The sequence below is a fragment of the Armigeres subalbatus genome, chromosome 3 (assembly GCF_024139115.2).
Source record: "Armigeres subalbatus isolate Guangzhou_Male chromosome 3, GZ_Asu_2, whole genome shotgun sequence".
NCBI lineage: Eukaryota > Metazoa > Arthropoda > Insecta > Diptera > Culicidae > Armigeres > Armigeres subalbatus.
In genome coordinates, this window is record NC_085141.1 from 174,039,972 (window position 1) to 174,062,750 (window position 22,779).

At 38.3% G+C, this 22,779-nt stretch overlaps 2 protein-coding genes across 2 annotated transcripts in view; one reads left to right on the top strand and one right to left on the bottom strand.

Annotated features, from left to right (window-relative positions):
• The window catches only part of LOC134224106 (ubiquitin carboxyl-terminal hydrolase 15), a 38,507-nt gene extending 19,748 nt beyond the window's left edge, over nucleotides 1-18,759 (bottom strand). Inside the window, exons 1-5 of the mRNA XM_062703350.1 lie at nucleotides 17,852-18,759; nucleotides 17,465-17,606; nucleotides 17,056-17,399; nucleotides 16,865-16,995; nucleotides 16,562-16,802 (exon numbers count right to left, since the gene is read on the bottom strand). Coding sequence (XP_062559334.1) covers nucleotides 16,562-16,802; nucleotides 16,865-16,995; nucleotides 17,056-17,399; nucleotides 17,465-17,606; nucleotides 17,852-18,586 — 1,593 coding nt within the window. The 5' untranslated portion in view covers nucleotides 18,587-18,759. The remainder of the gene's footprint in view (nucleotides 1-16,561; nucleotides 16,803-16,864; nucleotides 16,996-17,055; nucleotides 17,400-17,464; nucleotides 17,607-17,851) is intronic.
• Nucleotides 18,760-18,906: 147 nt separating this feature from the next.
• On the top strand, nucleotides 18,907-20,687 carry LOC134224110 (protein unc-50 homolog). Its single transcript, XM_062703358.1, has 3 exons — nucleotides 18,907-19,354; nucleotides 19,421-19,486; nucleotides 20,158-20,687. The coding sequence occupies exons 1-3, from the start codon at nucleotides 19,096-19,098 to the stop codon at nucleotides 20,652-20,654; spliced, it is 822 nt and encodes a 273-aa protein (XP_062559342.1). The 5' UTR covers nucleotides 18,907-19,095; the 3' UTR covers nucleotides 20,655-20,687.
• Nucleotides 20,688-22,779: the final 2,092 nt, after the last annotated feature.

The window sequence follows — 22,779 nt, forward strand, 5'->3', positions numbered from 1 at the left end:
ATGAAAATATTTACTGAACTTCGGCAAAACACTTTACCTGGCAACTCGGCAACGCACTACCGAACGGCACGGTAAATTTTGACAGCTGGGTAGCGACGAACATTTAACGACCAATCGGTAGTTTGAACTTTTACCGAGATTTTTACCGAGATATCAGCTGTTGGATTCTCGGCAATTTGCCGGCCTCGGCGAAAAAAAATAAGTGTGAGGTATACATAAAAGCGTGACAGAGGGGAAAGGGGGTTCTAAAAATCTCAAAAAGTAGTGGACGTCATATTTGAATAACCCCTAAGCGCTGAAGAACGTCTAGAGCAGCGGTTCTCAGCCTGGGGTACCTTTGCTGGTATCTGGGGGTACCTGAGACAAAAATGCGTAATCACACTTAAATTATTTTTTAGATCTCGGCAAAATTTATGCCGAGATTCCAACAGCTGAGATACGGTAATTTTTTTTTAACTGAAATTCGGTAATTCCTTTACCGAAATTTCGTCAATATTTTGCCGAAATTCGGCAAAGTTGATTTTTTGCCGAGATGACTCGGTAAAGTTTACCGAAATCTCGGTAAAAATTTTACCGAAATTCGTCATTATTATTACTAATATCTCGGCTGTTGGATTCTCGGCAATCGGTAAACTTAGAATTTTAAGTGTGTGGCGGACATTGTATTATAATACAAGGTGTCGACTCATTTTCATAATAAAAACTCCCTGATTTTTCCAAGTTTTTTCCAGGCTTTATATTAAATTTCCAGGATTATAGAAAATACGTTGAATAAATACATAACATTTTGAAGTAGCATTCACGGTTTATGTTATACATGTTGCAGATTATTTTATTAATTTTTGAAACAATTTTATTTATACAAATTTGAAGGATAAATAGGAAATCGACAATTGTAGAAGCGGTTGCCATTATAAAAGCAGGTTAATTAGATAAGCAAACATTCAGAAAAAAAAACGTTGTTTTTACTAAAGGGTGACTATCGCCACTTCTGAAACTATGAAGATTTAATAACATTTGATGCTTGAATTCCTGCTTGGCTCACTTTAGGCAGTTTTGAAAACTACGAACTTTCAATTTTATTTTATCGTTTGGGTTAAGTAATTAACTGGAAAAGCCTCCGGGAATTCATTGGAATGTTTGTCTTGGAACATTTTCAGATATTCTATTCAAAATTCCAGAAATTCTTCTCCTGAAATATCTTGAAAAAATCATCAAGGTGCTATCTCAGAAATTCATCCTTAAGGAATTCTTTAGGTAATAGATCCAGAAATTCTTTCGAAAATTCATTTGAAAATTAATTCAGACACTTTTTCAGGAATTCATTCTAAAACTCCTCCGAGAATTCTTTCGGAAATTTCTTTACAAAATATTTCAAAGTAAACCTTTGGAAGTACCTTCGAAATTTTCTTCAGGCATTTCCACTGAAATTCCTCTAAATTTCCCTCAGAAATTATTTCTGGAAGTCCTCCGAAGAATCCATTCCCTTGGAAATTCTGTTCTTTCGAAAATTTTCTCCAGGACCTTCTTCAAGAATTCTAGCAATTTCCTAATAAATTTTTAAAGAAATTTCAAAGGAATCAAGAAGAATTCCTAAAGGATTCCTCCGAAAATTCTCCCAGAAATTCCTTAAAAAATTTCTTCGAAAACTCCTTTAAGAATTCCATCGAATTTTTTTTTTAGGAATTCTTTCGAAAACACTTTTAGGAGTTCCTCGGAAATTCTTTTAATATATGCTTCAGAAATTCCTTTAGGAATTACTTTGGAAATTCTTTTAGGAATTCCATCGAAAATTATTTCAGGAAATTCTAAATGACTTTCCGAACGGATTTTTATAGTATATTTGGAATGTACTTCCAAAGAATTTTTAGTAGGATTCTCTAAATGAACATCCGGAAAAAAATCCGTATAGGACAGGAGGACTGCTTGTGGAGCTTGGATTGTCATGTAACATTTATTTTAGGAAAAATCGCCACGGTTTACTTAAGGAAAATAATGGACGCAACGGTCTCATCAATTTGTCCATCGAACGAACAGGATCTAGAGGACTCAAATTGTTTGAATGTGCAGCTAAGTACATCATTTTTTTATCCTTTTGTAAGAAAAAAGCACATCAACATTATCTCAATTATAATGCCCAATGGTTTTATTAAACAGCATTACTGACGTCATACGCATATTTGTCCTATGTTTGCTGGTATTCCTTAGTACATTGGAAAGTTATGCATGTGGCGGCAGTTTAGCACTTCATGCCAACATTCGGTATATTCAGTAAATCCACACAAAAAATACAATCTCTTAGGATTTCGTAATTATTAGTTGGATTGTGATTAAAATTATCAATTAAATAATGTTAGGCCGGGAATGGGTATGATTAGTAAACTAATCATCATCAGTAGTATTGGGGAAAGTCAAATTCCCAAATCAAATGCAAGAGCCCAAGTTAAATTTCACCGGATTCATGGCTCACAGAATCGAATCGCCGATTTGCATCAATGTAGAAGTTGTGCGCTTCATGGTTGAGCCAATGATGCGCACTACTCACGATCTTATTGCAACATCAAAAACTTAACAAAATTGACTTTTTCAATTATTATATTTTTAACTAAAACCTGTATAACTCACGGTAACGCGGTGTTCTCAATTGGGCCTTAAAATGAAAAATCGATATTAGATTTTCTTTTAGGGAACGATGCAGTTAATCATCCTGAACGCATCAGAATTTTGTTTCAACTCAAAAATCGAAAGAAACATTGTTTCATTTGAAATTTAAAAATTGATGGAAAATGCTTCCTCGACATTTTCGATCTTGTCTGCCTTTTACCAGAATTTTTATAACATCGTTTCAAGTAATTTCAAAGCCCACAAGCCCAAGTCCTGGTGTTAGGTGGGACGCTAAACAGCCCTGACACGACGGCCCTCCGACGAGACAGGAGGTGTGCGCAGGCCCAATAAGCCGCCTGGAAAACCAATCATTACGAACAATATAAGAGATAATGCGACTCGATATAATCGGCAAAGACTTAGGCGACGAATACAGGATCACGATTGGAAGCTTGGAACATGGAACTGCAAGTCGCTAGGTTTCGTAGGTTGCGACAGGATGATCTACGATGAATTACATCCCCGCAACTTCGACGTCGTGGCGCTGCAGGAGATTTGCTGGACAGGACAGAAAGTGTGGAAAAGCGGGCATCGAGCGGCTACCTTCTACCAAAGCTGTGGTACCACCAACGAGCTGGGAACCGGCTTCATAGTGCTGGGTAAGATGCGCCATCGTGTGATTGGGTGGCAGCCAATCAACGCAAGGATGTGCAAGCTGAGGATTAAAGGCCGTTTCTTCAACTATAGCATCATCAACGTGCACTGTCCACACGAAGGGAGATCCGACGATGAGAAAGAAGCGTTCTACGCACAGCTGGAGCAGCCATACGATGAATGCCCACTGCGGGACGTCAAAATCTTCATCGGTGACATGAACGCACAGGGTTAGGGACAAAAGGTCGAAAGACAAAAGGTCGAAAGGACAAAAGGTCGAAAGACAAAACGTCGAAGGGACAAATGGTCGAAAAGGACAAAACATCGAAAGCATGGTGACCAGTGAACCGGGAAAACCGAGAGAACCGGGAAAAAACCGGGAATTGAAAATCACCGGGAAAATGTCGGGAAATATGCGGGAAATTTAATAACCACCGGGAAAATTTTCAAATCTGCATTTGTCTCTTTGTAAAAAATAGTGCAGTAATATCAAACATCATGAGAGAATTGGTAGACTCATTTGCTCATTCAATTCTATTTCAGAGTTTACATATTTCTAAAGTAGGTCATGTATTTATGAAGACCCTAAATACCCCATTCAATCAAGTTGACCAAAGTTGAGTTTTTTCAGACATAGTAATTAATTACAACTCCGGGTTACTTATATGTACCCGGAACATGAGCAATAAACTTTGATTGCACCGATTTTTTGTATTAAATCTGATTTGAACTTTCCTTGATTTTTAATTATCTCAATCGATTCCTTTTAGGTTCTCCAATTTGTCCAAATAAATATATTTGGTATCCCTCCTCTTTTATTTCAAATATTGAAACATTTCCAAAGCCATTCAAAAAAGCTGAAAACAAAGAGTTGTGACGATGGAAATTTGATTCACAGTTACACATTATATTAATTCGTGACATCATATGAGGTTTAAGGTGGCCTCACACCTCGGGAATTCGGTCCGCGGATTTTTTCCCCATGTGCTTCTGCATATGCGATGTTTTCGGAATACACGGGGGCTAAATTCCGGCGGAAAATTTTCCCGAGGTGTAAGGCAGCCTTTAGGTTCGGTATTTCTGTTTATGGCTACCTTACACCTCGGGAAAAATTTTCGCCGGAATTTGGTCCCCGTGCGTTTTAAATGGGGCCGGGATTTTTATTTTCCGTGCCCAAATCCCGAAAACATCGCATATGCAAAAATACATGGGGAAAAATCCGCGGACAAAATTCCCGAGGTGTGAGGCTACCTTTACGGACGAACTATACTTTCAAACGTTAACAAAAATATGGACTTTCGATGAATAGAACATTGTATTTATGTCTGTATATGAGGTGTTTAAACATTTTATTTTTTTTATATTTTTCGATATTTTTCTGCAGAATCGCAATGTCTAAATAATTTGTCATGAGTTCATACTTACTAGAATAAAAAAATCAAACTAATTAAGTAAAAAATAGTATTATTTAGCCAGCAAAAATCACTCTTCTACATTTAATTTTGCAGTTGCAGTTTAATTGTTTATATGGAAATTCTTTTCTACTTTTAATATTTATGAATTCGCGGATTTTTTAATTTTTTCTAATGCTTATATATTTTTTTGTACCGGGAAATTTTCCATAATACCGGGAAAAATCCGGGAAATAACCGGGAATTTGAAATTCAAAATTCACTGGCCACCCTGCGAAAGGGACAAAACGTCGAACGGACAAAAGGTCGAAAAGGACAGAACGTCGAACGGGACAAAAGGTCGAAAGAAATTAAAGATCAATAAGATCAAAAGTTCGAAATTGACAAGGAACTGAAATGGAGAGAGTCAATCTAGCACCAGCGTTGCCTCTGCTCTTTTATTTTTCACAATTTTTAACAATCAAATAAAATTCTTTCAGTGAGTACAACTAATAGATGGATGTTGAGTTTTCTAAATGTCACTTCGATCTGTCAAAATGGTGCACGCCGCACATCAAATACATCGGCGTATATTACACGCCGGTGTATTTTCAATGCGTGCGCCTGCGTGGCTGCGGAGTACACTATTTTGACAGATCGAAGTGACATTCAGAAAACCTAGATATTCATCTATTATTTGCACTCATTGAATGAATTTTATTCAGTTGCTAAAAATAGTTTAAAATAAAAGAGCAACTTTTTTGCCAACTGTATAGGACAACTCTGTCTCGCGCAATACAAGTTTTATTCATTTCCTAAATCAACAATCTTTTTATCTCTAACAGAACTATCTAGATATTCATAATATTGTTTCATAGTAATTACTCCTTCTTTGAAAATTGCTCATTCTTCAATTGATGTTATGAGTGTTTCATTTCTGTTTGAAGTTAAATGCATTTCATAAATTCTTTTGGAATACACCCAACTTGTTAACAACTTGTTCTTGATCGACCTTTTGTCCCTTTCGACATTTTGTCCTTTTCGACCTTTTGTCCTTTTCGACCTTTTGTCCCTTCCGACTCTTTGTCTTATTCGACCTTTTGCCCTTTTGACCTTCTGTCCCTTTCGACGTTTTTTTCTTTTCGACCTTATGTACTTTCGACTTTTTGTCTTTTCGACCTTTTGTCTTTCGACCTTTTGTCCTTTCGACCTTTTGTCTTTCGACCTTTTGTCATAGATTCTTGGTTTTTCGTTTCTTGGTTAGGTGATCTCCATGTGGCCTTGTGGATATTTTTGCGGGGAAAGAAGGTGCTTCGGACTACCATTTCGCGGGAGGCTGCGAAGTTTATGCATCGTTGGCCGTTGTCATTCGAGACTTAGTGCAGACTATCCGGTCCGATGACCGGTCTATACATTTCCTCCCTTCCTACCTGTGCGTTCGAATCTATGACGAAGCACTTTCTTCCCCCGCAAGAATATCCACAAGGCCACATGGAGATCACCTAACCAAGAAACGGAAAACCAAATCGACCACGTTCTAATCGACGGTAAATTCTTCTCCTACATCACGAACGTCCGCACTTACCGCAGTGCGAATATTGAATCCGACCACTACCTCGTTGCAGTATGCCTGCGCTCAAAACTCTCGACGGTGTACAACACTCGTAGGAGTCGGACGCCACGGCTTAACATTGGGCGGCTACAAGACGGTAGACTAGTCCAAGAATACGCGCAGCAGCTGGAAGAGGCACTCCCAACGGAAGAGCAGCTAGGCGCAGCATCTCTTGAAGATGGCTGGAGAGATATTCGATCCGCCATTGGTAGCACCGCAACCGCTGCACTTGGCACGGTGTCCCCGGATCAGAGAAACGAATGGTATGACGGCGAATGTGAGCAGTTAGTAGAAGAAAAGAATGCATGGGAGACTGGCGAGATTGCTGCAATACCGCACGAGGGCGAACGAGGTACGATATAAACGGGCGCGGAAAAGACAAAACTCGATTTTCCGGAGGAAAAAGCGCCAGCAGAAAGATCGAGACCGTGAAGAGACGGAGCAACTGTACCGCGCTAATAACGCCTGAAAGTTCTATGAGAAGTTAAACCGTTCATGTAAGGGCCACGTGCCACAGCCCGATATGTGTAAGAACACAAACGGGAACCTTCCTACAAACGAGCGTGAGGTGATCCAAAGGTGGCGGCAGCACTACGAAGGGCACCTGAATGGCGATGTGGCAGACAAAGATGGCGGTATGGTGATGGACCTTGGGTAACGCGCGCAGGACATAATTCTACCGGCTCCGAATCTCCAGGAAATCCAGGAGGAGATCGGCCGGCTGAAAAACAACAAAGCCCCTGGGGTTGACCAACTACCAGGAGAGCTATTTAAACACGGTGGTGAGGCACTGGCTAGAGCGCTGCACTGGGTCACTACCAAGGTTTGGGAGGAGGAAGTTTTGCCGCAGGAGTGGATGGAAGGTGTCATGTGTCCCATCTTCAAAAAAGGCGATAAGCTGAATTGTAGCATACCGTGCAACCACATTGCTAAACGCCGCCTACAAGGTACTCTCCCAAATTTTATGCCGCCGACTAACACCAATTGCAAGAGAGTTCGTGGGGCAGTACCAGGCGGGATTTATGGATGAACGCTCTACCACAGATCAGGTGTTCGCCGTACGTCAGGTATTGCAGAAATGCCGCGAATACAACGTGCCCACACATCATCTATTTATCGACTTCAAAGCCGCATATGATACAATCGATCGGGACCAGCTATGGCAGCTAATGCACGAAAACGGATTTCCGGATAAACTGATACGGTTGATCAAGGCGACGATGTGCGTAGTTCGAGTTTCAGGGGCATTCTCGAGTCCCTTCGAAACGCGCAGAGGGTTACGGCAAGGTGATGGTCTTTCGTGTCTGCTATTCAACATCGCTTTGGAGTGGTACGATTTTCACGAAGTCCGTCCAGTTATTTGGTTTCGCCGACGACATCGTGGCACGTAACTTTGAAAGGATGGAGGAAGCCTACATTAGACTGAAAAGCGAAGCTAAACGGATTGGACTAGTCATCAACACGTCGAAGACGAAGTACATGATAGGAAGAGGCTCAAGAGAGGTCAATGTAAGCCACCCACCACGAGTTTCTATCGGTGGTGACGAAATCGAGGTGGTTGAAGAATTCGTGTACTTGGGCTCACTGGTGACCGCCGATAACGATACCAGCAGAGAAATTCGGAGACGCATCATGACAGGAAATCGTACGTACTTTGGACTCCGCAAAACGCTCCGATCGAATAGAGTTCACCGCCGTACCAAACTGACAATCTACAAAACGCTTATTAGACCGGTAGTTCTCTACGGACACGAGACCTGGACGATGCTCGTGGAGGACCAACGCGCACTGGGAGTTTTCGAAAGGAAAGTGCTGCGCTCCATCTATGGTGGGGAAGGAAGGGGTTATATGCCTACAAGAAATGCGACAAGCTGTAGTATGAGAACTTTCGAGCGATCACCATCCATTTGGCATAATTTGTTGGGTACCTTGAGGCCATTTGGCATAACGACTATTTGGCATATTGACCATTTGGCATAATCCTTGAGAAAATGTATTATGTAAATACAATTGACACAAAAAAGGTTAACCGTAGGAATAGGACTTCCGTTTTTAGGCAAAAGGCAAAAGAGTAGATGACTTCTTATTCAACCTTCCAGGACTCGCATAGTCCTGGATCACTCACGCAGTTTCGCCGCTCTTGTGAAAGACAAGTGTGCTTTTTTCAACGCCGTCGTACTTTTTACAACAGCGCGAGTCCCGGTAGGTTAAAAGCACGTATTTGTCCGAAATAAGCCAGAAGAATAGATGGTCCCTCCTTTAAAATTCCCAGAATAAGGCAAATGAGTAGATGACTCTTTTTTTTTAATATGCATTTGCCCGGGATAAAGCAAAAGAGTAGATGATGCCTTCTTAGAAAGTACGCATTTGCCAAAGAGTAAATGACACATTCTTTAAAAGTACGCATTTGTCCGGAATAAGGCGAAAGAGTAGATTACTCCTTCTTTGCCCGGAAAAGGCAAAAAAGTATATGACTCATTTTTTTAAAGTACGGATTTGCCCTGGATAATGACTTCTTCTTTGAAAGTACGCATTTGCCCCGGAGGAAGCATAGAGTAGATGACTCCTTTGAAAGTACGCATTTGCCCAGAATAATGCAAAAGAGTGCATGACTCCTTCTTTAAAAGTGCGCATTTGCCCGGAATAAGGCAAAAGAGTAGATGAATTCTTTTTTAAAGTACGCATTTGCCCGGAAAAAAGGCAAAAAGTAAATGACCCCTTCTTCACAAGTGCGCCTTTTCCGGACAGAATACTAAATGACCCATTTTTCTAAAGAACGCAAAAGTCGAAGCGTATATGATTTCTTTTCTACGCATACGATCTTTTGGAGATTGTATAAGCCTCATCAGAGAACTCTTTTGTGCCTGCATGGTATTCAACTAGAATGTTATATTTTATATAACATATAACAAAAAGTATTTTAGATTAAGAGACCACTTATAACATTTTGAAGCCTTCCTAACGTGAGCAACGACCGAAACCCCTTGTTATTCAGAAATTTTATTTATTTTTTAATGATTCATAAAAAACACTTTACGATTCCAAATTTGTGTTCATCGGTACTTAAGTATCTCAAAACATTTTCGAATTAGATTCCCATACATTTTGGAAATGCATGAATACTTATATTGATTATGAAGAAATTTCATAGAATTTATTTCACATCTAAAGGGTTTCATACATTGGCGTAAATAAAGGGGGCTAGGGGGGGCTTAGCCCTCCCTAGAAAAAAATAGCCCCTCTTAGGATTTGAAAAGTTAGTTAGCAGTGATATCAATTTTCAACATATAGCATAATGAATTACTGAAAAAGTTTGAAGACAAAAGAATTATCTCCCATATTCACCCTATCATAATGAAATGAGTGGAAGACAAATGAGCTTGTTTCTCATTTCTGAGAAAGATTCCTGTGTGGCAGTGAAATTGCACTTGGTGTTAATTATGAAAAAGCAATATCTAATTGATTTGAAAGCATCAAAGTAAGCTTGATATGAACAACAACGGAGAGCCACCAAAATATCAATCAAAGCAATCGTGGTACTTCGCCAGCAGTCAAAGACATGTGATCAACCATCACGGACTAGAGTGACAATTTCCCGGAAGACTTCCGCTTCTCTAGCAGCATTATAATCTCCACAATTCCCATCAGCATCCGAGAAGGACTCTCATCAGAATCCAAGAAGAATTTCTATCAGAATCCGAGAAGAATTCTCATTGGAATCTCTAAAGAACCATCGAAGAATTCACACTGGATTTCTGTGGAGGAACCCTTCATAATCCATGAAGGATATGTTTCAGAATATCTCGTTAATTTGTGCAAAGATTCGCTTCAGAATTCCTTGACGAATTGATTTAGAATCATTTGACGATTCGCTCCGGAATATATCGACGGTTTGCTTCGGAAATGCTTGAAGATTTAGTTTGGACACTCTCGACGATTTACTTCGGAATTCCTCGATGAATTGTTTCGGAATCCTTAATAGATTTGCTTCAACAACCCCGTAAGATTCCCTTCAAAGTCGCTGGAGTATTCTTCACGGAATCCCTGGAGAATTAATTCGTAGTCCCACGACGATACGCTTTGTGAACGCTTGCTTTTACATCCCTGGAACATTGCCTACGTTAGAATTCCTAGATGATTTCTGACAGGATCTCTGGAACATTCCCATCGGAATTCCTGGAAAACTCACAGTCGGAATTCCTGGTGAATTTCATTCGGAATCTCTAGGAGATTCTCATTGGAATCCCTTGAGCATTGCCGTCGGACTACCTGGAACATTCCTGTCGGAATGCCAGGTGGATTGCCTTCAGAATCCCTGGTGGTTCCCTTCGGTATACTTGGAAGATTATCGTCGAAAACTCTGGAGATTCCCGTCGGAATCCTTGGAACATTCTCGTCGGAACCACTATTCTCATCAAAATTCTTGGAAGAATAATGCATTTTTTTCTTTTGAGATAGATAGAATGTTGATGAAATATGTAAAAATATCTACTGCCTACCGGTGGGAACCTGACGGCGATTCGTCTCATATTGTCCTTTGAGTGTGCGGGACAAAGTTTAGAGCGCTACTACACTTAGACGTGCTTAGACGCAATAGCCATACGCTATCAATTTGAGTTGTTGTAGCAATCATCGGCTGGTAATAGAAAGCACGTGCGCTTGAGAAAAGAGAATACCGTTTTGACTCGAAGTCCGGACACCTAAGCACTGCTGAATTTTCAATATTTCAAACGGAATTAAGTACTTGACACTGAGTGATAACACATCCTGTCAAGATTAACTTATCAAATTTGCTGTAGTGTACTGAAAATGACATTTTGTATGCACGAAATAGCTAATATAATCGAAAACATTGAACATCGCTTGCTTCGAAATCCGGACACAGTATAAGGGATGCTTCAAACACCGGACAATTTTGCTTCGAATTTCCGGACACTTCGAGTTTGGCCTATATTGATTCTCAAATAGGCAATTTAATCCGTTCTCGATTAACATAAATCCGTAAGGTAAGGTTTCTATACACATTTGTATGGAAATCTGGAAACCCCCCGTTGTATGTACTATCCGAAGTTTCTGCTCTGACATTGACCAGAACTACCAAAAAACAGCATTTGAAACCAAGCAGGATCATTTAACTGCAATATACAACATTGGGAATCTAATAATTTAATACAATCTCCCCTCTCTCCCCTTTCAAGGTAGCACGCTTTTTTGAAATTTGACGTGTCTGTGGGTAATGAAAGGTTTTATTCAAAACTACCTCTCAAATTCAACGTGGATAAGCTGCAATGGATCATGAGAATCATTAGATGACCAATATTCTTTTCTAATCAATGATACCAGAAATAAATATGATAGGGGGAGTATAAATGAATGAGAAATAAATATTCCCCCAATTGTGCCGATTTCCATCTGAATATATATTCATCTCATCGCGAAACAAAGAAATACGGTACTAAATTCGTCGATTATTTTTATCAACCTGCGTGCTCACTGCGAAAAAAATCACAACATCTATCGTCTATTTATATACATAAAAATGAATTTCTGTCTGTCTGAACCTTATAGACTCCGGAACTACCGAACCGATCGGCGTGAAAATGTCTATGCAGAGGTTTTTGGGGCCGGGGAAGGTTCTTAATATGGTTCGAGACCCCTCCCTCCTTTGAAAAGGGGGGCTCCCATACAAATGGAACATAAATCTATATACATAAAAATGAATTTCTGTCTGTCTGAACCTTATAGACTCCGAAACTACCGAACCGATCGGCGTGAAAATGTATATGCAGACGCAGAGGTTTTTTGGGCCGGGGAAGGTTCTTAAGATGGTTCGAGACCCCTCCCTCCTTTGAAAAGGGGGGCTCCCATACAAATGGAACATAAATTTCTGCATAATTCAGGAACTAAGCAGAGAATAAATCAATTTTAGACGAAATGAAGTTCGTCGGGTCTGCTAGTAAGAAATAAATCAAACAATTTTTATTTTTTGTTTGTTTTTGATGGGATGAACATCGGAGAATTAAAATAATGCATTATCTTATCATTCTTAAGATATACTTCGAAATATAGACATTAGTGGTATTTATGTGTCTTTTGAAATCCGTTTCAGTTTGCTATTAGAAATCATGAATTGAAAGGAGCGATTGAAATAATGAATTCTTGCGGATTGATGGAAATCCAGGCGTGTCCGAGAAATGTTGATTTTTTTTTATTTGAAAGGTGTCGTTCACAACGTGTCTTTTTGTACAATTCTGTTAAGAAAGCTATTTTTACGAAGTTGTTCATTTTTTTCTACAAAATGTGAATGGTTAAAAAATACTTTTGAAATCAACCTTTCACTAGAAACAAGTTTTGCTACTTGTGTGCAATTAAAAAAGTGATACCATTTACAATATGTGTATGAGTATATACCGATAAGCCGAGAGCAAGCAATGTTCCTTCTGGGGTGTAGCAACTCAAATCTAATGAAATTGTTACTATGCTTGCTTATTACGAATAATTTGATTTCCATTAACTTAACTGATAAACAGTTATTTAACATCATTTCAGCATGTCCGACAATCGAAGCAATTGTAAAAACTTGCCCCGAAGTCCGGACATACAGAAAATGCAATAAAAATGATAAATCCATGAATTACCAAGCAATTTCTTTAATTCATGACAAAGAGTGCTATCATACTATGTTAATAAAATACTAATACCCGTTGCAAATGATAGAATATAGAAAATATGACCTAAGTTTTTCTAATGTTGAGTCTAAAGCTGCACTCTAAGAAAAACGAAATTTACCGTTGATTATGACATGCCTTCAGTTTTACATCTAATTTTCAAGTTTTTACCACGTATCACGGATTACTTACATTTGTTAAAATGGTTTCAAGTCTAAGAATCGTTCCCTGCATTGAAAACCCAAGAAATACTTGTTGAGATGGTAAATAAAGTCAAATAACAATTGAAGTGTCCGGCTTTCTGCAATTTCTATTAATAAATATTCTGGTACAATCTAGATCTTTTACGTCTTAAACGTAAAAGAGATAAGTTGTACAAAAAATGTCGTAAAAGTAATAATGAAAATCATTGGAATAGGTACCAGGTTGCGCGGAATAAATATTCGCAATGTTTAAAGCATACTCGATGCGAATATATTCAGAGGAAAATTTATCAGCATCAAAACAACAGCAAAGAGTTATGGAAAATATTAAAATCTTTGTTAAAACCTAGTTCTTGTAAACCGCGATCCATAACTTTTAATGGCACATTAGAAGAATCAGAAGAAGTAATTGCGTCTAAATTCAATGATTATTTTATTGAAAGCGTTTCAACCATTAACCGATCTATCGAGTTAGTGGATGAACCTGACGAAATAAAACAGCCAGTTAACAGTAACTTGAGATTCGAAGGTTTTCACCCCATAACATTTCAAGAACTTGAAACGATTTGTTTTAATATAGGAAAAACGGCTGGTATTGATAATGTTAATGCTAAAATTATACAAGATTGCTTTCATGTCATCGGACACAACCTGCTGGACCTGATAAATGAATCATTGCAAACTGGACACGTGCCGCAAGTTTGGAAGGAATCCTTAGTTATTCCAATTCAAAAAGTTGCTGGAACGATTAAAGCCGAAGAGTTTCGTCCCATCAACATGTTGCACACATTAGAGAAAATTTTAGAACTTGTTGTGAAAGGCCAGCTACTTATGTATTTAAATAGTAATAACTTGTTAATACCGGAACAATCGGGATACCGGGAGGGTCACTCCTGCGAAACCGCTTTGAACTTGGTATTAGCTAAATGGAAAGAAAGCATAGAGCATAAAGATACGATTGTTGCTGTGTTCTTGGATCTGAAACGCGCTTTTGAGACAATTTCTAGGCCCTTATTGTTGAAAACTTTGGAGCGCTTTGGAATTTCAGGTTCTGCATACAATTGGTTTAAAAGCTATTTGTCTGACAGAACTCAACGGACTGCTTTTAATGATTCTGTATCTCGTCCCATGGAGAACACCCTAGGAGTGCCACAGGGAAGTGTATTGGGCCCCTTTTGTTTATTATGTATATAAATGACATGCGACGGGTTTTACGTTTTTGTGATATAAACTTATTTGCAGACGATACTGTGTTATTCATTGCAGCTAGAGACTTAGAAGATGCGATTGAACGCTTGAATGAAGATTTGCATTCTTTAAGTAGATGGTTGAAGTACAAACAGTTGAAATTGAATATTAGTAAAACAAAGTATATGATTATTTCGCGAAATCGTTCAATAGATAATGTCTCTGTGAAAATTGATGACGAGACACTTGATCGCGTACGGGAAATTAAATATCTTGGCGTGATTATTGATGAAAAATTGAAATTTGACCAACACATTGACAATGTCATCAAGAAAATAGCCAAGAAGTATGGAATCCTCTGTCGACTGAAAAACGAATTAAATATTGCTAGCAAAATACAGTTGTACAAATCAATCATCTCTCCTCACTTGGACTTTTGTCCTTCCATTTTGTTTTTAGCAAATCAGACACAAATATCGAGATTGCAGCGTTTGCAGAATAAGATTATGCGTTTGATTTTGAGATGTAGCAGATTCACTTCCTCAACTTTTTTGTTGGATGCTTTGCAGTGGCTCTCGGTGAAGCAAAGAATTGTGTATTTGACAATGGTGTTCATTTTTAAAGTAATTAACGGATTGCTGCCTCGATATTTGTGTGATCGAATTGAAAGAGGAAGTGACATTCATATATATATAACACTAGAAACGCGGAAGATATAAGAACACCGTACTTTTTGCATGGAGCTTCACTAAATTATTTGTTTTTAAAGGTATCAATTATTTCAATTCGATGCCTACACATATCAAACGTGCAACTACACTATCACAGTTTAAGAGACTTTGTGTTTCACACGTAAAAGCTGCCTTTTAAGCAGCTACTTAGTTGACTTTTTATAATTCAATAAATTTTGTATCTTGACGAAGTTTGACCTACGGATTGTTTGTTTGGACAATTGTATTTTTTTATTTATTGAGGCACTGATAAACTGTTTTGTTCGCCTCGATGATGATGATGGATTTTATATATATTGACGTAATTGTAATTTGAAATTTTGTGTAGTCTACAAAAGTTTGAGTCTCGCGCGCGCAAAGCAGATATGGATGATTTTTAAAATTTATGTACAGTCTTGCGCATTTTCAACTGTTTGAATGATTCTTCGGATTAGTAATGGGCTATCTGGTAGAGTTTTGTTCCCGTGGTTGATACCGAAACTTTTGATATCGACGGAGCGGTAACACAAGTTTTAGTTTTGTTGACGACTTAGATTATTAATTTTATTGATGCTTACGAGTGATAAACGTTAAGTGGTCTTGTATAAACATGAAACGCGATTCTTGGTGGAACTTTTGAAATCTGTGCGAGAGGTATCACAAGTTTTGCATTTTAGTATAAACTCGAAGTATCACTACCGATGCTTATGAGAATCTGTAGATGAAAACAACAGTTTTTTTCTTAATTTACCTTTTTTGCTGGATAGTAATGAAAAGTTAAGTAATTCATATCTGTGATGGTAATCAGATCGTTTTTGTTTTTTGCAAATCTGATTAAATTGTTATTATATCATTCAATTAATTATCTTAAAGATAAATCGTCTAGCTCAAACCTTTGTAGGGGTATGTGGCGGGACCATCATCATCATCATCATCATCATAAAAAGCAATCATTCATGTTATTCGGAAAACGGCGTGAATATAATAAGGTCCATTTTTTCGAACAATAATTACGGCTTATAGAAACAAAATCTTTTTTCTTCATTAAGGGAATCTTTTGAAAGGAATGAAAAAAAAATTCTAGGATATGATGCATTCTGGGGAATGGTTTTCGGAGGAATGATTCTTTCTGCAGAATGGTTTCCTGGGGAATGTTATAGAATCGTATTTTTCGCGAATTTCGTAATGTTAGTTCCAGGACGAATGAGTGATAAACTTAGTCAAACAATTTCTATTACAACCCATTCTCGCAGAGCCTTACATCGGCAATGACCGACCTAGACCGAGACTCAAGTTACGCCTATGACAACACTGTTGAAAGCATTTCTATGCCTGATGCCTTTGCATATGGATGTATCTTTTATGGTGGTAAGCACAATGAATGCACTTAGCTCACGGAATCCAGAACACATCATAGAGTGGATCCAATCAACAATTTTTGAAGACAACTATCGCAGCCGATCGGAGAAAATTACTTTTTTTTGCAAAAAGCAAATACAGCCAAAAATGGAAAGGAGCTTCTTGTACTTACCACCGAACCATAGACGGGCGCAAAGTCTCGTTGCACTTCACGCTGCAAGTTGTGATTGTAATCGGACAGAATGCTTGTCGGTTTCACGGCACGATCGAACTGAGGAATTCGCTGGTCCCTCTCGGTAAAATTTTCTTTCAATTGCGGTTTTTTCTCGTACGCTTCCTTCAGTTTGGCTTTGCGTTCCTTTTCAATGCGTTCTTGCTCGAGACGCTTCTTTTCCTCTTCCTTCAGTCGAATTCTGTAAAGGAGATTATATGACGGTTGTGCAAATTTGTGAAGAAAACGTTAATTATTATCAACCTTTGCTGAGCTTGTTCTGTTAAATAAGCGGCTTCCTGTGCTGTAATACGTTCCCCACCTTGCTCTTGCCAGCTACGTTCTTTTTCTTTATACATATGAAGCTGTTCCTTCAGATCATTGTTTTCGCTTATCTGTATTATGTAAATTATTAAGTTCAATGGAAAAACAAAAGATTGTTTGAGTATACTCACAATATCATCTTGTCGGTTCTCCAGCTGCAACAACTTGTAACTCAATTCCTTGGCATTCCGACGTAGCTTTTCCTTTTCTTCGTCATCGGTGACAAGTTGCTCTTCATCTTTTATCTGCTCCAGCTCGTTTACCGCCGTGAGCATCTCCTGCTCATTTTGGATAGACTTATCCACCAGCTTCTCCTGTTCGTCCAAAATTTCTTGAATTGCCTTGGGCTGATTTGTCTGATACTTGTGCAAAGCTGCGGCTTTGCTGTTCCGATCTACCGCAGGTCGCCCTGGCTGTGACTCAAAACTGTCCCCTTTCATTCGAATGTCACTGATGTCGGGATACTCGAGACCGTCTGTTCGGATGAGAGTAAAAATTAAAATTGTATCTATTGAAACAAAAAAAAAACTGATTTCTTACCCAAACAAAAATCATCGTTCTGGTCCATGATTTGGGTCGTATAGCTTGGATTGGTGCAGTACATAGGATAAAGCAATGCAAAGTTTGTGATTCCACCATTTACTTTCAGAAATGGTTTTTGATAAACCACGTCATTATCCCACTGAATAAAAGAAAAATGTTGATAAGAATAAATGTAAAATGTTGAAGAGCATAATTTTTTTTCATGCCGTTTGCCATAGGTATATGCTTAATGAAAATTTTAAAACCCTTTTATAAAGCAATTCTCTACTATTACTCCCATAGAGAGATCAGCCGTGATTTTTTTTTTAATTAATCTCACAAGACTTAGTACTCGATCGATATATCTATGGCGGAAAGGCAAATGACTTAAAATAAGGTATTCACCTTTTTGAGGATATCCTCCAGCAACCATAGGGCCGTTTCCTTATGGGGTGCTCCATGTGTATTGGCATCCATCAGCACTATCTGTTCCTTAACCTTCCGACTCGTCCACAGCAGTTTGGAATGGTCAGGCAATGCGTTGTGAATCTTTGCCGCTGTCATACCTGGCAGCAGGAGGGAATCAGGAACGCTTACCACATAATCGTACTTGATGCGGCAGGCTTCAAAGTCTTTCTCAGACCGGCAGTCTATAATAAGCATACTCAGCTCGGGATTGGTAATCATCTCGAACAGCTCCTTGGCGTCTACGGTATCCTTCACATGGGAAATAATCGGGCGTATATGGTCATGCTGTTGTCGGATCCTGTTCAGTTCTCGCTCGCTCTGTGCGTTCGAGCTCGCATACCGCCGTTCCAAACTTTTTTTTAGTTTCTCTAATTTCTCGTAAATGAGCATAATTTCACTGTTGGTTCCTAAAGCCTCCATTACACGTTTCTTGTTATCAGCGTATTCGCGATGGTTTTTGATCTTGTTCAAAAGATTCAGATACTTCATGTAGCTAACGAAGGCATTCTCCTCATCGCGATCCAAAAAGAATTCGTCGGCCTGTTGCTTCAACTTGCTGGCACCCGAGCATAGCGACAAAACTTTCTTCCCGTCGATTCCTTTCGGCAGGGCATAAAGCGGCACCAGTGCCTCTATACTCACGGCTACATGAATTGGTTTCAATCGGGACATTCTAGAAGCTCTGCTCTGCTATAAACTTCAACGATTATATTGATTATAAACCAAGTACCACTTCGCAATTTTAAATATTTTCGAGAAAATATATTTTAAACTAATTAGCAAGTTTTACGAAATATACAAAAACAACAACAATGCGAGATTTCTGTCACACACAAGGAATACACTGAAAATAATCGACATATGAATTTGAATTCAATGCTGGATGCTTTTTTACATTTTTCTCCGCGTTTTGTCTGTGTATGTGTGTTTGTTTTGATGACAGATCAACTGTGAAAATCATTGAAAAATTGGAAACTTATTTTGACATTGACAAATCAAAATTTATGAATGGTTGTTATTGTGGACGCAAAGTTCTTTGATTTTTTTTAACAACAGTGCGAAAATTGTGAAATAATTTCATAATATAATAATTATTATTATGTCTAACATTGTTTAGTTTAACTCCATCAACTACGCGACAATTGAAGTGCATTTGAATTTGCACACGCAACGAAGAAACCATGAAATACTCCACCTCTCCCTTACCGTCGCGAAGCAACAGTGCCTCGCTGCTGGGGATGTCGTCATCGCGGCCAACATCACCGCTGCCTGCACCGGCCAACTACCGGAACGATTGCATGAGCGCTACCAACAAAAGCTATAAGTATCTTCGACGGTTTGTCAAATTCGACCAGATGGACTTTGAATTCGCGTTATGGCAGATGCTGTACTTGTTCATAGCGCCAAAGAAGGTGTACCGGAACTTTAACTATCGGAAGCGTAAGATTCTCGTACGAGAAGGATGATGACGATGCTTGATTGATGAGACATATTCGTTTATTGCAGAAACTAAATTCCAGTTTGCTCGAGACGATCCCGCTTTCCTGGTGCTATTGGTGGGATGCCTTTGCGGTAAGTCTCTTCGGTTAAAGATGAGGATTTTATTCGCGAAGAATAATAACCGAACCGTCCACAAATTCCACCATCAACGAAAAAAAAAGACTACGGATAGAATAATAAGTTAGGGATAGCCCATCGGATTCTGTCAGATATAATCTTGTTCAGCATCACAACACAACTCGAATAAGACATATTTTCAAAACTTATGACACACATTTAAAAGGAAAATTATTTAGAAGTTTTTTTAGTAGAATGTCTTTACTTGTTATAAGATGAGTTAGTACTATCCTATTTAATTCCAACACTTAATTATAATGTTTAAGATATATTTTTAAACCTCAATTATTATAGTAAGGCCGTCTTCAGTGTCTCGACTTCGAGTTAAGTACAAGACACTGATGACGACCTTACGTATCTGTAAAGTTACAATCAAGGATGGTACTAACTCGTCTTATGACAAGCCTATCTTTTGTCATACTATGTCTATTCATTTCTTATCAAGAAAAAGATCATTTTTTCACTATTGCATTTTTGACGTAGAATTACCTTCTTTAGTGCCAATCCATAAGGGCACAATATTTTTTGGTGGAATTTAAGACAGTTTGGCTCATAGAAAGTGACTGAAATCCCCCCGATATTGTAAAGTAAAATATTATGTAATCTCGATATTGTTATGCTTTCAGTGACTTCAATTGGCTTTGCATGGGTATTAAACTTAGGATTTGGACAAAGCCTAGTGTTCTTGCTGTACGTGGTATTCGTGGATTGCATTCTCTGCGGTATGGTCGTGGCAACATTGCTGTGGTTCGTCACAAACCGTTATTTGCGTGATCGCGCATCGGATATCGACGTTGAGTGGGGCTATGCATTCGATGTGCATTTGAATGCATTCTTCCCGCCCTTAATTCTGTTACACTTCATCCAGCTCTTCTTCTATCATCCCCTGATCAGCCAGGATTGGTTCACATCGACGTTCATTGGAAACACGATCTGGTTAGCTGCGCTTAGTTACTATATTTATATTACGTTTCTGGGCTACAACGTAGTACCCAATTTAAGAAATACCCGAATAATTTTGGTTACACTTCCCCTGGTCCTTCTATTTTACGTAATAACTTTAATAATTCGATGGAATTTGAGTGTTTCGTTAATGTATTTCTATCATTACAGAGTTCTTTAGAAGCGAGTTAGCAATAAAATGCATATAAACATATCATTGTTTCATAATTTATTGAATTAAAAAAACTTCGAGCAACACCTTTGAAATATTTCTATCCCCACTCATTGAATCATTTTCAAAGATATCTTATTTCTAACTTTCAGAGTTGGTTTAAAGTTCAATTCGTTAAATTTGTATGATCCTTCTTAAAAATGATTTGACAAATCGGTAGATTTTGTCGATATTCAATCTGCTGTTTGTTGCACAGACTCTTTTGAACGTAAGTTTCAGAGCATTAGTGAATAATCATATATTTAACGAGTAATTTGGTCATAATTAATCATTATTCCTTAATCATCGTCATACAAAAAACACAAAATCATCTTGGAAGTGAATATATTATAGCTATATTATAGCCTTTTCGTTACACCTTGGTGTACGAGAAAGGCAAAACATGATTTAATCATTTATCACTAATCGTTAATCATTAATCACTAATCATATTCATAATTGTTTCGCGTTTATTCATGAATCATTTTTATTAATCATTGCATACATCGCTTTTATTCATTAATCTTTAATCATAATCATTTATCGTTTATGTTTAAATACCTTTTAAAAACCCAATTTGGTAGCCCAATAGAGAAAGATTACTCAGAACTTGATTATTGATCATTATGCAAATCATTCAATTTGATTATCAATCATCATTCTTCTTCTTCTTGTTCAATGGCTCTACTGGAACTTGGCCTGCTTTTCAACTTAGTATTCTCTTGGCACTTCCTCAGTTATTAATTGAAAGCTTTTCTATGCCCGCCATTGCATGAGTATGTATCTTTTGTGGCAAGTACAATGGATACACTATGCCCAGGGTGTCGAGAAAGTTTCCAAGTTTCCTAGACCGGACCGAGAATCGAACTCGCCATCTCCGGATTGGCAATCCTACCCTTTTGCTCGCAAGGCTACTGCGGAGACCGCACATAGTCATCAATCATCAATCAATAATTGTGCTTATTCTGCGTCTCGCATGACTCGAGAATTATCGATTTCGACACGTATCACGATTCACGTGAGACGACCGTGTACTTTAAATGGGGGGTATCGGACAATCCTTACTTTATTCGAAATGCCTTTCCTCAGAATAAGTCGCAGAATAAGCACAAATGTATCAATATTCAATCACGATCGGTAATCGTTTATCAAACCTTTTTTTTTGTTTCGTTATTAAGGAGACTTTCAGCCCTAGGCTAGCTCGTATCCGGGTTTGTCATACTCCAATTCATTAATCATAATCGTTAATCTTTATAAAAATTATTATTATTATTATTATTGTCTTTATTTGAGAGGCTCAACGGTTTTGGTACCATCTGGCGGCAGATAGAGGAATCAATGGGCGCTTCTAATTGAGTATCGTTTTGAGCTCCATGCTTCTAGCTCTAAAGAGGTTGAAAACTCTATTTTATTTGTTCCCAACTATACTAAGTTTCTATTGGAAATTTTTAATATAGGCGGAAAGAGACAACATAGAAGAACCTTATGTGCGAAGTGAAATGGCAAGGATGAGAAATTGCGTTCTTCAAAAAGTTGTGTTTGAAGGTAATTGTGTTGCAAAATCGGGTGAAACAATGCCCTTCCCGTACCTCAAATCACTTTTGTGCTAGTTTTTGAGCTAAGCAGACCATTGTGACCTAAAGCTAGAAATTGTGTCCTAAAACGTGAAAATTGAGAGCTATTTCCTACGGCAATCTAAATAGCTTATTTTTTTTCAAGTTCTTTTATTTGGTAGGCTCAGGCGTGTATAACACTTTACGGAGCCACGTTTCTTTGTGATATGTACAATCTATATAATCTTATTATTAAATTAGTAAGAGAGGGAAATAAGCCAACGTACATCACGCGAATGAAGCCTCGACTTAAGTTCTCACCTCTGAACCACGCTCGCCCAGAAACTTGAGGAATTATAGATACAGTATACCCCCGCTGATCCGACAAATGTATGGCCGGACTATCGGGGTTTCTCTCGTTAATCCGACTGTCAAATCCATACAAATGAACCAAAACAAAATCACAGCACAAATGTGAAAACTGACAGCATAATGTGTTTAAATGAGTGTTGATACTTTTTAATCCAGAAAATTCCGAATTA